The sequence below is a fragment of the Aphis gossypii genome, unplaced genomic scaffold (genome assembly GCF_020184175.1).
Source record: "Aphis gossypii isolate Hap1 unplaced genomic scaffold, ASM2018417v2 Contig00368, whole genome shotgun sequence".
Classification (NCBI taxonomy): domain Eukaryota; kingdom Metazoa; phylum Arthropoda; class Insecta; order Hemiptera; family Aphididae; genus Aphis; species Aphis gossypii.
The window spans coordinates 76666-92245 of NW_026083081.1; the positions used below are offsets into that span (position 1 = coordinate 76666).

At 30.3% G+C, this 15580-nt stretch overlaps 1 protein-coding gene and 1 long non-coding RNA gene across 2 annotated transcripts; one reads left to right on the forward strand and one right to left on the reverse strand.

Moving 5' to 3' along the window:
• The first annotated feature begins 3722 nt into the window (after positions 1–3722).
• Positions 3723–6409, forward strand: LOC126553910 (uncharacterized). Its single transcript, XR_007606589.1, has 3 exons — positions 3723–3751; positions 6094–6142; positions 6212–6409. It is a non-coding gene; the product is annotated as an uncharacterized LOC126553910 (long non-coding RNA).
• Positions 6410–6447: 38 nt separating this feature from the next.
• On the reverse strand, positions 6448–8919 carry LOC126553909 (uncharacterized). Its single transcript, XM_050209021.1, has 9 exons — positions 8762–8919; positions 8301–8679; positions 8022–8228; positions 7871–7951; positions 7668–7761; positions 7392–7583; positions 7237–7301; positions 6803–6971; positions 6448–6581 (listed from the first exon to the last, which is right to left on the reverse strand). Exons 1-9 carry the CDS (start codon positions 8917–8919, stop codon positions 6514–6516), a joined length of 1413 nt encoding a protein of 470 aa, XP_050064978.1. The 3' UTR covers positions 6448–6513.
• Positions 8920–15580: the final 6661 nt, after the last annotated feature.

Genomic DNA, 15580 nt, shown 5'->3' on the forward strand with positions numbered 1-15580 from the left:
GGGCGACCATTTAAGGTAACTTCCAGTTTAACCAGTCCTTTTGGGGAGAGGTCCCCAGATGCATTATCTGGTCTAATACCCGATTCTGGGCCCGTCAATGCGAAAGTAGCAAAGCCGTTGTTGTCGGCCGAAGCCATCCTCATGGTTGAACCATGATTTAATCCATCGGAGCGTGTCCATATATATTCATGGTAATACTTGTAAAGTATCCCGGGCCGGCCTAGGCATCGGTTTCATCCCGAGCCCTTCGCCTTCGCAGCCGAGACGCCAGCCAAAAACGCAAGCCGATGCCCGCGCTCGAACCCCGATCGAGTCATGTCAAGACCGGGGCTAGGTCGACCGGAGAAACCGCCCACGCGCACGACCGGTAGATCAGCTGACCTAAGTCAGAAAATCCTAAGTCGGCGCGTAACGGCCCTCCGATCGGCGACAAGAGAAAAACCCGACGCTACGCCCCCAGAAGGGGACGCAACGCCGGTATATCCCGTCTGCGCAGACAACAGCCGCGTAATCGATCGACGCCCCGGAAGCGTCGACGAATACGAACCGGCCCGGACACGCACGTCTGCGCTCCGACCCGGCCAGCGGCGATCGGGGTACCCGCTAGAGGTCCGCGACGCCGCTTACGGTCGTTTCACTTTTGAAATCTGATCGAGTATTTGCTATCTCAATTTCCTATTACAAGGTTCGCTTGGCCGGGCGGCCGCTGGACTGAAATCCGCGCGTACCGCCCGCCGTTGTGCGACAAGCATATGATAATTCAGTAGTTTACCGTCAGAAAACAACAGCTTCGGACGCATAGCTGACGACCGCGTACGATCGAATGCCGAACATATTACGTGTTTCTACTACTAAAAATAGTTAAAAAGAACACACTATTGAAGGTTGAATCAGATCCTATTTAATGTTTATTCTTACAAATAAACGAGTCGAACAAATAATCTATAATTTTGAATTTAACTGTTATAAATAAGTAAAGTTAACAACAAACAATCTTAAAAATTATAAATTCTTTAAAAAAATGTTACAATAATTTATTACTCAGCTGATGGAATTCGAACCCTCGACCATAGTGATTAAACTTGCCTACCCTGATCGCTACCAAAATTCCTACGCATTAAACCACTAGACTACCTATCGGAACAGCATTGGGTTAATAAAAACACACTATTTAAACTAGTTAAATTATTATAGAATTAGGTTCCTTTAATAATAATTTATTATATAAGTAACAAAGAAAAAAGAGTAACTATCAGTATTAAGAAGAAGTATACGGTCTAGGTACCTATCTAGTAAAAAACTAGGGGGCTAAAACTAATTTAATAACAAAAATCAAAAACCCCGAGCTCACCCTTCCCTATAGTTCAAATATATTTTTATTCTATTCATACCTAATTGTTTGTTTTATACTACCTACCTAGTCTTAAATACTCATTTGAAATTGTATGCCTTGGAAACAAATTTTAGGTATACTTTTATGGGCTATTAGATATCTATAAGATATCTACGAGATTACAAGGCTAAGTTAATATGACCAATGACCATGCCTCGTGTCAAGGGTAATGCGGATGCTACTATGACCATGACACGTGTTGGGATAGTAAGCGCACCAATAATTACAGTGCACTAATGATGCATTTGAGATGTTATTGCACATTCTCAAATTCGTGTCCGAATTTGCAACAACAACAACAAGGACACCTGGTTTCGCCCAGAAGGCGACCACACGACGTAAACAAGAGACGCACCACAATATATAAGGGAGCCCGAAGACCAGCAACGGCAGATGTACCAAAGCTATCAACAACTGAGCACTTTCACGACACTCAGCCACTTATTTTGTTTGTTACATGTATTTTATTTATATGCAATAAAGACATATTTCGTTAATGAGTTTAACTTTCATTCAAAATAACCATCTGGATTTAATTCTGATACTGGCAGCACGCAACAATACTATACCTACTGATTGTATGTATATCGACCCATACCTACTAATAAATAATAATATTATTTACCTACTTAAGAGTTAATTAATAAAAGGTTGGCAAATATGGGGAGGGACAAAATTATACTTTTAATACTTATACATATATTAATATCAACAGTTATTGTATTCATGGTTATAACATAATTTATTAAACAAATGTAGGTACAGCATTAAAAGTGATTTTTAGTAATACCTAATATAATTACAAAAAATTAAACAAATAAAGCTATATAGGTACCTACATATTATAACCTATGATCCTATGATAGGAAACATTAAACATTTAATTACAACTGTGGTTATAAGAATATTTAAAAAAAATGTATACCTGCATAGTGCATATTATAATAAAAATAAATTAAACATTTGATATCTAGTTATTTATTAGGTAGGTGCTTAATTGACAAATATATTTTGTATAATATCATTATAAATGAATAATATAACAAATTATGACTTTTGGGTTATAAATTTATAAAGCATATCTTAAAGTTACATAAAGATTACCATTGCTTAAAACCCGTGCAACTGATGGACTTGAATCGGGTAATTGATTAATATAGTATCCAATTTGATCATAGGTATTAGTATTGTCTTCTACTTCATGGGCATAAAAGTGACTATCAAAACCTATAGAATATAATGGTTTCACTATAAAATAGGGAATCATTGATTTTCCTATAAGTATTTTCTCAACTTTACCAAACAAACAACCATCTAAATTCACCTCTAAAGTCAAAACTATACCAGGCTTATAAAATATTCCTTTGTACTTACACCAAGATATAAGAAGTGAAATATTTTTTAATTCATCAGGCATTGATTGGTGAAACAAATGGGAAAATTTATTTGCTGATGTAAAATTTTGTGCTGGGCCAATTTCCAAATCAGTTCTTAAACCCTCTTGTTTCAGTAATCGGCTAGCCATTTGTAACTGTATTTTATATGCTAAGGTATGACCAAGATTAATCCTGCATGGTACAGAATTGGAAATTGATTTTAACATTTTGTGTTTTGCTTCGAAACGTATAGATGAAGTCAAAATAATTGGCCCATTAGTAGTAGTATAAATATGGGGCGTCTGGCTCCATTTTTCAGCGGAGATGAAAAAAGTTTGAGGGGGTATGGCCCCCCTGCAGTGTAAGAAATTCCCGCTGTAAAATGGAGCCAGTCGCCCCACGTTGTTTCAGGGAAACCATGAGGCGTTTGGCTCCATTTTTATAGGGACACGAAAAATGTTTAAAGCGGAATGTCCTTCTTACAGTATAAAAAATCTCCCTATTACTTTTACTGAAAATAAAACATGATTAGTTATTAGTTAAACGAATCATTTTCGTTTAAATTTCTGAAATAAATAAAAACATTTTTTTTTTTATTATCATTTTGTTTATTTATTTTAAATTAATTAATAGTATTAAACATCAAGTATTTTAAATAAATCAGTTTTTTAATATTATCCACACTAGTTTTCTTACTTCCCTAGTAAAAGGTACATATTCTACAATGCGATCATGAATAAAATTAATAAACAATAAGCAGTTACACCTGAAAGAGATTCTGATGCTTCAATTTCTAATTGAACATCTACTGATGAAGCTGTAGCTGAATCATTCTGTTTTGACGTATCGATAACAATAATTGGAGCTTGCGTTAGAAATGTAGATGGGCTTAATATCGGGTTCCGAATACTTTTTTCATAGTACGATTCTTGAAACGATGTATACACTATACATTCAATACTTATTATTACAGACTCTATCAGTAAGTCACTATTTGCTTTAAATTTACATACATTTAAGTTATTATTTATTACTATAGATTATAAAATACTAACAGGCATATTTAGTGCAATTATTAGCAGGAACAGATCCAGAACACCTTTATGGGGAGGGAGGTATCTTGAATAAAATTTCGTTAAAAGCGCTATTGGCAAAACAATGCAGAATGCAGATATACATACAGTGTATACTAGTCTATGGGGGGAAATGGCCCCTTGGATCAGCGCTAGGGTATTAGCTTAGAAGCTTAGAATATGGACTCTTATTGTTATAAGTACCTTAGACTTAAAAAATGAGTCACATAAAAACATTATTTTTTTTTTTTATGTTATAACAGTGAAATCCAAACCCAAATTTAAGTAGTGATAGCACCAACCACCTATTTAACCATTTGTTATAGGTATTAAAATTTAAACCTTATATTAATAATTCAGTATTCACCTTGTTTCACAAATGATAACAGTATGATTTTGAATTTATAATTTGTATTTCTTAGGTATTAAAATAAAACAAACACTTTCTTCAAATTAAATAGAAATATCAATTAAAATTTAATAGTCAGATAACTTAATTATATATTATAGAAACAAAAACAAAAGCAATAACTTAAAATTAAAATAAAAAACTCAAATATATTATGTTTAGGTATGAATAATTTTAAAAATAACTTTTAAATAAAACTATAACTATAGTTGTCGACGCCAGATAATATGTTTATTTTAATGTATAACTGCCGCCGCGACAATACGGCGATATAGGTAATTGAATTATTATAATTAAAATATATCTCGCCACCGGCCGGCACACGCTACACTACACACACACACACACACATATCCGTTTACCTGTTCGTCCCTATAATGTTGATATTATTGTTTTTATTTTTATATTTATGTGATTGTGAATTATTATATAATAATATGTTAAACGCTATCGCACTTCTCCGCGAATATTATTTATCAGTCCAGTTAGTTCGCGCACAGATAAAACTCGCGTTTATTAATTTTCGTGTGCTGGTCGCTGCATTTTTATTATTACATAAAAATTACTATAATATTTATATAAGGCGCGAATCGCCTAAGTATTACTATTAATTTTTCCTAGTAATAGTGTCGTGGGCGCTAATCGCCGTCTTTTTTTATAATATATCGTGCGCGAATCGCCTTTTTTTTTGTCATCATCAAGTTATTGCCGTGCAAGAATCGGCGGTGTAATTATTATTTTTGTTGTAAGGCGCTAATCGCCATTATTGTTATATTATTATTTGCTTGAAGTAAATTTTATACCAGATGAGTGTAATTTTGTTTATTATAATATTATTGTTCTTGTAAATGTCAAATTTATTTACGTATTATAGTAACAGGACCAGCTGGCCAGTCTGCGCTCCACAATCTGTGAGTTATTTTATTATATTTATTGTATTATTATTATTATTATTATTATTTAAGCTATATTTTTTACCTATTGTGTTGCTGTGATTTTTATATCTGGTATTTATTCGAATTGTTGGGCCAAAAGGGCCGTATATTTTATCACCATTATTTAATCGTGCCAGAAAGGCCGCATATTATATACATAGCTGCACAATTTATTATATTATTTTTCTATTCAACCATGTAAGGTTTGAGCGATAATAATAATTATTTTATTATAATTTATACTGTTTAGCCATAAGGGCAGTGATTATTATTACATCAATTATTTTATTATTTATACCTTTGTGTTGCTGTGAGTGTATTATATTTGTATTATTATTATTGATCTCGTGTATTATACAGCAACTTATCTACCACAATATTTTAGTTACCATTATTGGCATTATTTAGTTACCTATCTTCCTAGTTATAAGTACACACACACATATGTACACACTTTTACACACTACTACACACTAGCATTCGAATCTTGGCTCGGCATACCCGTCCACCTTTATCGAATTGCTATTACCTATATACACACATAATAACACTAGTCGGTCGGTGGGTGAGTACTACGCGCGAAGTAACGGCGACCGGGCACACGGGCTATTATTGTTCCGTACCTGGCGCATACAATAGTTAAAATTACAATTACATGTATTCAAACGTATTAATAATTTGTCTACACAATGGACAGACAATATTTCCAATTGCTTCTCTGTGTAAGCGCTGTACACAAATTCGACAAAATGTGTGCCTACAAGGTATAAAGATGACCGACACTTCCTCATCCATGCACATTATGCAAATTTCAGCAATATCTATATAAATATAATATATATATTATATTACTTATAAATAATTATGAATAATAATTAATCTCTTTATTTATTTCCTTACTTTCTAGAATTGCTTCTTGAACCGGATCCAGTTGTGGTTGCATATCTAAAATCAAAGTAAATATCAATAAATAGAATCTTGTCAACTAAATATTGATTATTTTTATGTTGATTTAATTCTCTTAGAAGTACCTTCGTCATCCTCTGACAGTTGGTTATTAAAATCTGCCCATGCTTCTGCAACAAGTCCTCTAGGAACTTGTCGCCTGCCCCTATTGGCTCTTTGCCCCCTGCCTCTATTGGCTCTTTGACCTCTTCTTATGGGTATCCCAACCCTTCCACGCATTCTTTGCGGTTCTTTTTCATCTTAAAAATAAGTATTAATTTAACCTGGTAGACTTTAATGATTATGTAACTACTATTTTACTTTCAGGAATATGAGCTCTACCTTGTCCTCGTCTTCTTTGTCCGCGTTCTTCTGGAATTATTTAATAACCCATTTGTTGAAATGATGGTGGCAAAGCTTCTAGATTTAAATCTAGGTCCTGAAGATCATCTGAAATACATTAATGTTATATTTAAACTATAAAACAATTTTAAATAAAATATGACCAATGTAAAACGGAATAAACTGGAATAAATTAAGTAATGTATAAGTACTGTTAAATAATCATACTAAAAATTTTATTTTTGAATTAAAATTTGTTGAACATGAATTATTTAAAGTTATTTTTTGTTTAAATTATGTATATAAGATAAAATAATAATAAAACTCACTTTCAACAAATACTGGCTCTCCAATTTCTACCATCAATATTTGTTCTGGTGTATGTGCAGTATATCTCTGGAATTCCTCCAATGTATACTGACCGTTTTCAGCCTGTAGCCACGCATGGTTTAATGTTATTGTATTCTGTGGATACACATGAGAATTGACACGTCTCACCTTAAAATATGTAAGACACAGTTCATTGTATATCAATATGTATTATTTGTAAATGTTTCTCTAAACATTTGCAACATTAAACTTAATACTATTCATTTAAAAAAATTGTTACTGTAGGTTATTATTATTTAATATGTGTTTAATTGCAAAGTAATATTTTTATAATCCTAATTTTATACATTAACAAATGAAAATGATATCTAAAATTGTATGCCAAATCAAACATATTGTATGACAAATTATATAAAAAAAAAAATGCGTTTACCGGTAGTCCATCAATCGCCCTCGAAAAATCCATTCTGGATTGTTGTTCTATACCTCTCAAATGGTCTAAAACCAAAAAAAGTTTTTTTTAACTATAAACGTGCTGTTTAATACTTGTTTGTATCCACTATTATATATTTTAATTTCATTACTTACCATAGAATACATATAGAGGCGGATGTTGTCCCATACGGCGCAAAAGAGAAGCGTGGTATGACTCTATAAAATTATTGGTTCTATGCCGCAGTCTACATACTGAAAATCTTTGCGGGCCCACAATGTCCATCCAATAATGTTGGAAATATACAATTAATGCATTCAACTCAACGTTTAAATTGTACTGATTTACTGCAAAGAAAACAGCTTTTAAGATACAAATAACAATTTAAATATTATTTATATACAAGTTATTCTAGATCATCAATTACTCACCCAAATTTTGAATGTTCAAGAAGCCCAGATTTATGGAAAACTGGTTCCCATAGTATTCTTCCATATCAGATGGTAAATGTGGTAAAGCCATCAACTGTAAGTTTTATATTTGTTTATAGTTTTTCATATTATAAAAGTCAATTAAGTCTTATAACTTATAAGTATATAAATTATAAGTACATTAACACAGTTTGTTATATTACCATTCTTACTATTCTCCGAGCATTTGCATTAGTATTACACAATCTTGCCATATTGTGTGATCGGACAAATCGAATTATACTCTAAATATATTTTTTAAATAAATAAACTTCAGGTAAAACAATATTTTAAATTTAAATTGTATTGACTTACTCTGATGTAATGAAACCAACAACCTGTATTTGTACTTTCAGGCATCACCATCATGACTGCATTCCTTAATCCTTGCTCAAAGTCTGTAATGATCCTCAAATGTTGGTACTCAAAATGAAGTTGTAAATCATTACGTATGAATTGCAGAAGTCTACAGTAGGATTCAGTTGTAGAATCTACCAGCAATCCATGGACTATCGGAATCGCCTAAAATACCAAAAACTAAAATCATCTAAACAATTCTACTAAATAATAAAAGTTAAAATATTAAAATCTTACAACATTATTTAACACAACTTGTACGGTTATCAGTTGTGCTATGTCAGCAGGATGATTGGGGCGCACTTGATATGTACCATCTATGCAAATGGTACGGACGGTTGATAGATGTACATTGTTGGAACGTAAAAATGCCTCATTAGCAAAGACAAGTCCGTCAAATCTAGGAACTTCTCTGTCCAAAATGTTAAGCTGTCCTTGAAAAAAACGATTGTTGGTTCCATTGCACCACAGCAATCGTTGACGCCACTCTGGCTGATTTAAAATATCTGCCCATTGTTGAAGATGTTCAGGGATTGGGGGACTCAATCTCCTTCTAGCCCGGGCTATAGTCCGAATGGCGACTGGTCTACCAACAACAACTGCTGCTCTTACATTTCTAAATAAAAAAAAAAAAAAAATTATTTTTACATATTCAAAAATAGTTGGCTAATTTAATAAGAAAATAGTAGTATATTTACTGTGGTGCTACTTCATTATAAATTTGAGCTGGAGTAGCATTTTCTCTACCACCTCGTTCTCGCAATGTATTCAGAAAAAGTCTTACGTCTAATGAACGTGGATGATGCGTATGCTCTCGATTGCCAAGTACTATTGGAGCTCCTGGTTCTAATCCCATACGTGCCGTCACTCTACAACCAGCATATCTTCTGGCACATCTTAGATATCTAAATAAATTAAAAAATACATTGTATGGAACCTATACATAATAATTGATGCTGAAGTTAGTTTACCTAGTCCCGCGTACTTCCCAATTTGTATGGTACTCGTAACCAGCCTCATCTCTATAACATGTCTGACTGTATTGGCGATGTATAAAAAAAAATAACAATAATAAATGTACCGAAAATCGTTTGTTAGTTTTAACTGTTTTAAGAAAGAAAAAATTACATTTATATTGTACAGAATTTAAATATAATGACATTTTATACTATTTAAAAAACATAAATTAGTTAACCCACCCAAAGGCCAAAAACTAATTTATAATTTATCATAGTATTATAGACATTTATAGTACCTATTTAATTTATTAATTTTTACGACATATTCGTCGAATTTATAAATATAAATAATTTCAATTTGGATTTTGAATATATTATGTTATACTATGGTGGCACTACCGTTATGAGTGAAATTATTAGGGTGTATAATGTATATACTGTACAGCAGTACAGCACATAATTTAAATTTATTATTGTGTGATTTGTCCCAAACCATGCTTAAAATATCTCAGTTTTTGATATTGTGCAAGATATATTCTTATTCTTTTATATAGTAAGTTAGCTCCTAGGTAGATTTTATTAGCTCTAGAAAATCTGGAAATGACACAGTTAAAATAGTTTTTAAAAAAGTTTGTATTACTATATATGGGAAACTAAATACAATGTTATTTTGCTATATATGCATTAAAAACTAGATTTATAGCTGTATTTAAATCATTAACTAATATGTCACTAACCAGTAATAAATCTGATGAAAAATTATTGGCCGCTAGACTAAAAAATAAAAATTGAATCATTTCAATTTATTTTGTTATTAACAATAAGTACCTATGGGAAAATGTGTTAAGGAATTTACAACGTATATCTAAAATATTACAAGGCACAGATACTATCATCTCCAGGATGCATGTGAATTTTTAAAACAGGCTACAGTTTCAATGACAAATTTAAGAAATCAGTAGGTATTATAGTATGAAGTATTGGTTTCATCTGCAACTGACCAATTATGTAATAAATGGGGGCATGGGGCATAGCAATCCAACCAACTATTTATCGTCATGTTTATTCTAATAGGTATTTTGATGATGTACCTAGTTGGTGATAAAAAATAAATGATATAAATCTTCGTGTCACAGTATTTAAGTATTTTTACCATTCATAGATACAGCAATTGTCCAACTTAAAGAAAGATTCACAGGTTTATATGAAGTAACTAACTAATTTAATTTTCTTGTACCTCAAAATATTTAAAAGTTTAGTGAACATGATGTTGTAAAGGAAACTTATGACTTTTTATAAAAATGACATCAATATTGATTATTGAGCATAGATATAACTAGACAAATGTTATGTATTATAAAAATGTACACAAAGATTCTCTAAAAGCAATACCTCAACAGCATTAAAAATCGTTTGCAGTGTATATTAGACAATAATGTGGCCTCTATTTACAAAGATATTTTCAGTGCATGTATTATTTTCCTAACATTGCTGGTCACTGTAGCAAATGCAGACCATCCATTTTCCAAATTAAAAATTATTAAAACGTATTTAAGAAACTCCATGCTACAAGTTCGCCTTATAAATATAAATATTTTAAACATTGAGCGAAACCGTACAAATAAATTAGATATAAATAAAGTAATTTATGATTTCGCTAACAATAAGGCAAGATAAAACAATTTTCTTAAATAATTTGTTGTTTAAATCAATTTTATCTATGTCATTAATTATCACTTTTAAGTATTTGTCATTAATTCAATAAATCAATAAATATTAATGTACCTATCACTCACATTTATGAATTATAAAAACAGCAGATATTTGCCAATTTAAATAATAGGCCTATATAATATGTATACACACATAATATTATATAATCTACTTTTTTTACTATAACTGAAAAAGGTGACCAAATATAATATATTGAGAAATTATTGTTACATAAATTAGAATATTAAAATATAAAAATATATTATTCTCAATTATTACATACATATAAAAACATATTATAAATAAAAAGTTTTGAAAAATAAAATACCTAATTAAGTTGCATAGTTATCTATAGGTAACTTATAAGTTATAAGGTAGGTACGAAATGCCTATATTGATTTATTTTTGATAAATGTGTTGGTAGGTCTTAAAAAAATTGTTTATCCTGTACATATGCATTGTTTCTAACTAAATTGTTCCATGGGTTTCAAAAGTTTTTGAGGTAGAGTAGAAGTTTAAATTATAAGAGAATGTAGCATAAATATTTATTTTTGTAGAGGTGTGTGATATTTGAATACTATTGTATAACCCCTACCATCAAATCATAACTCATTAATTCATCAACGATTTAACATTTAAACACCACTGACAATAAGTGGCCTCTAAAATTAGCACGCACCTGGGGCTCAAAGTTGTAGTTGCGACTTGCGGCACTGTAACGTTTAGTTATATTGTTATTTGATTTTAAATAGCATATCTAATATCTTTATTTATATTATAGTTTGGTAAATATGTATCTAACAATATTAAAAGTACTTAATCAAGTTATACAAACATACAATTGAATTAAACACCTATAATTTGTATTAACGATACAAGTGCAGGCGCGTAGCCAGACCAAATTTTCAGGTGGGACAAAGCAAATTTTTGGGAAGGACATTATATATAAAAACAATGTCTTCCTAATATTTTCAATATTTTTAGGGGGGCAACGACTGGGTTAAGAGGGCAACGCCCCCCCCCCCGTGGTAACGGGCCTGTACAAGTATAACATAATGGTTCTCTTTTGACTTCTATACATATTATTATAGTAATAGTTTTATAGTTGTATAATACGTTTATAAAAAAATATTGTGTACTATATTATGCATTGGTAAAACAGGCAAAGCATAATTATTATTTTGTATTATTGTCTATCACTGACACAATAATTACAAACATATCAGATGGTTTTTTAGCTAATATATTGACTATAGCCAAGGCCCAAGAGTCAAGAGACGAAGATATTTTGGAAAATCATTGAGAGTCGGGTTCAAAATGATAACATTATGGAATTACTGTATGCTTGTATTATAAGTATTTTATAATAATAAAATAATAGTTCACAGACTGCTTCAACAAAATAAATTTTAAAAAAGAATTTAAAGAATAATATAAGGTCAACATTAGATTATAATTTATAATATAGGTAAGGCAGTCACAATGCCCCGTCTGTCACAGGTAACTGATAACCAATACAGGTACATTTCTGCAAATGTGCGTATACGATATTATACTAATCAATGGTTCGTTTAAGAGTTGGGTAGACTATTGTTATGCAAAGCTATACTTGCTATGACAATACAGTAGGTATAGCCATTTGGGTTAGTATGTAACATATAAATAAATATAAACAATATTGATAAAAATTAAACTATAGCTAAAAAGAAAAAACTTCTTGATAGTTTTTATATACCGTGTAGGTATTAGTTTACGACATTACATTTCACGTGTATATTATTATGGTTCCGCAAACAAATAACCACGGAAAAATAACCCCTACCTACTAAATTTATAAAAAATATTATTTATTTGGTATATTATTATAGAATCTTGAAAAATTATATTTAATTTAATATGGAGTAAATAAAAGTACTTGAAAACACAAAAATGTGTCGATTGCTTTTAGATTCATAGATCAAGTCTATCGCACACAGAATTGTTCTAAAATTTGGTACATTGGTAATCTTAAGCCCAAGGATGTGCACTTCAAAATAGTTCTAAGTAAATTTTAGATTCTTAACGGTGAGGAATGTGTTATTTTTCAGAAGTCGATTACCTTATCGATACTTGCTTACCCCGAAAATAGACATAGTTTCCATGTACTTGTAAGTTATATGATTTAGTATTATATATATCAGGGGCGGCCAAACAGTTGATCATGGACAATTTCAAAGTAGATCATGTTAGAATTCATTTTTAAGGACATGCGCCCTATATGTTTCTTAATAATTATAGTTATTCAATAATAAAAAAGATTTTCTATGGAAGTCGATTCTTAAAGTTGAAGTATATTTTTAGTAGATCGGGACCAAAAAAAATTTAGTCACCCCAGGTTGTATAATATATTGTATAATACACTATTTAGTATTTATACGCGTTATAAATATAACATTATAATAGGTAGCGGGCCGTGGTTTCTTTCGATTCAATTCCAGTAATTCCACCGATAATTATTTTACAAATCGTTAGATTTTTACTCATGGTACAGGTATATTGAACTCATTTTATTCATTTCATTTTATTTGAAGTACAATATTAGTTTGAAAGTGTATCTAATATCTAGCGTAGTGTTTATATTATTCAAATAAACAGGCACATTTTGGTAAGTACCTACTTATATAGTATACTTGAAATGTATGTACAGTTTTTGTGAGATGGTCAAATTGAATTTCCGATTTTAATCATTTACCTACCTATTTGACTTTTATATTTTTCATATTCCATAATAAGCTGCAATAATAATACAGTTTTTGATCGAAATATATTCATTTTTGCAACATTTATTAGTTATATAAATTGTTATATAATTATATTTTTAGTATATTTAATATTTATATAAAGAATTATATTTCATTGTAGTTAAAAAACAAGAGTAGAGTTATAAATATGACCTATATACTATAATTAAAGATTAATTTATAATATAATATTTAAAATTATTTATATTATTATATTTATATAACACAAATAGAAACTCTAAAAGTAAAACTAAAAATACGAAAATACAAATCATACAATTTATAATAAAACCTTATATAATAGTGAAAATTATAAGTCAGAATTAAATAATATATAATAATTATACAAATAAAAATAATTATAAGTATTATAAATTATAATAATATTATATGAAATTATCATAAACGTTATTATTTATTACACTGGTCGAATGATATACAATTAAATAGATTATAAATAGGTACTGAATACAATTAATATATATTTTAATGTATATATAGTTAGAATAAAAACAATATTAAATACTTATTCAAATAAATATTATTATTTAAATAAGGTGCAGGTATTATAATATTTATAAAAATTTATTTGACGAAGTGTGTATGATTGGAAACCCTATTTTTTGATCTTGGATTTCTAAAATCATGTATTTGCATACAATATCGTGTATACTCCAATATTAATATTCCGGGGAAAGATCATCAACTACATAAATACCTATTTTTGTACTATCGATGGGTTTGTTATAATAAGGCCTTTTATTAGAAAACGAGTTACCTACAATTACTATACCTCCAGATTTATCGTAACAAATATTTTTAATTTTAGTTTTAGTTTAGTAGGAATATAATTATCTGAAGAGGTAATATTTATTTGAAAAGTTTTTAAAATTAAAATTTTATATTGTGGGTTGTGTAAATCTTGCAATAAGGGTCCATCTGTATGTTGTTTTTTTAATATAGTGTTGGCCAGGTTATTTGTATTGGTACATGTCTGGAATTTAAATTTTTCCTCATATCTTTTAACAGATTGCTGAAGCGGTTGAGCTGATTTTCTCATTGTTTTTTTTAGTATTCTCATATGGTTCTCGAAAGGGAAAGCACTTGCGTTGTCCAAGGGACCAAAATTATTGTAATCATCGATAAGATGTTGGAGTGCATGTATATTGTGTAATGCATGTTCCGAGCCATAAATTAAACAAAATTCATTTATAAAGTATTTTAAAAGTTCATCACAAAAATTAAGCATTTTAGTTAAATTTGGGGACAGTAAAATTATCATGCAAACATGAAAGCAAAGAAAGTTAAAATAACATTTATCGTTAATATTGTTTTTCAACACAATAGGCCCAACATATAAAACAAATTGCCGAAACTCGGTTGCCTTGAAATTAGACACCTCGTCTAAACTCCTAGGTTTCCTAGGGAAATCAGAGGTAATACAAGATTTTATATTTAGAATGTTTGTATTTATTTCGTTCAATTTTGTTGAAGTAATTCTAACATTTTTTGGGCCCTTAGACTTTGGGAACAGCCATAATTTTAAAAGTTTTTTGGTAACGCCTAAGCCGCAAAGATGCATATAATCCAGACAAAACACATTAATTATATTGATATTTGGTAAATTTATCAAAATTGACATTTCGGTGTTGGCTAAATGATGTTTTTCCTGCATTTTACTTATAAAAGATTCATGGGTACGTTTTTCTTCGCAATAGCAGGGAAACAAAGTTTATTACATTTATAAATACCTTGTGTTTCACACCGGGTACAGGAAAAAAACCCAGAATGACCTTTAATCTTTAATATATACGATTTGGCCGGCGCGTCGCATACGATAGTATCTAAAACTACTTGTTTGGCAATACGTCTTATATTAGAGATATATTAGAGATTATACCATTTTTAATTAAATATGACATTTCTTCATAAAAATCAACTAAAAATTCGTTACTGTCCTCTGCTTTTTTATAGCCCCAATAAATACCGATGGGGACAACGGTTTCTTTATATGGTCTTACATAACACAATATAGGCCAGAAAGAACTACCAGAACTCCTACTTA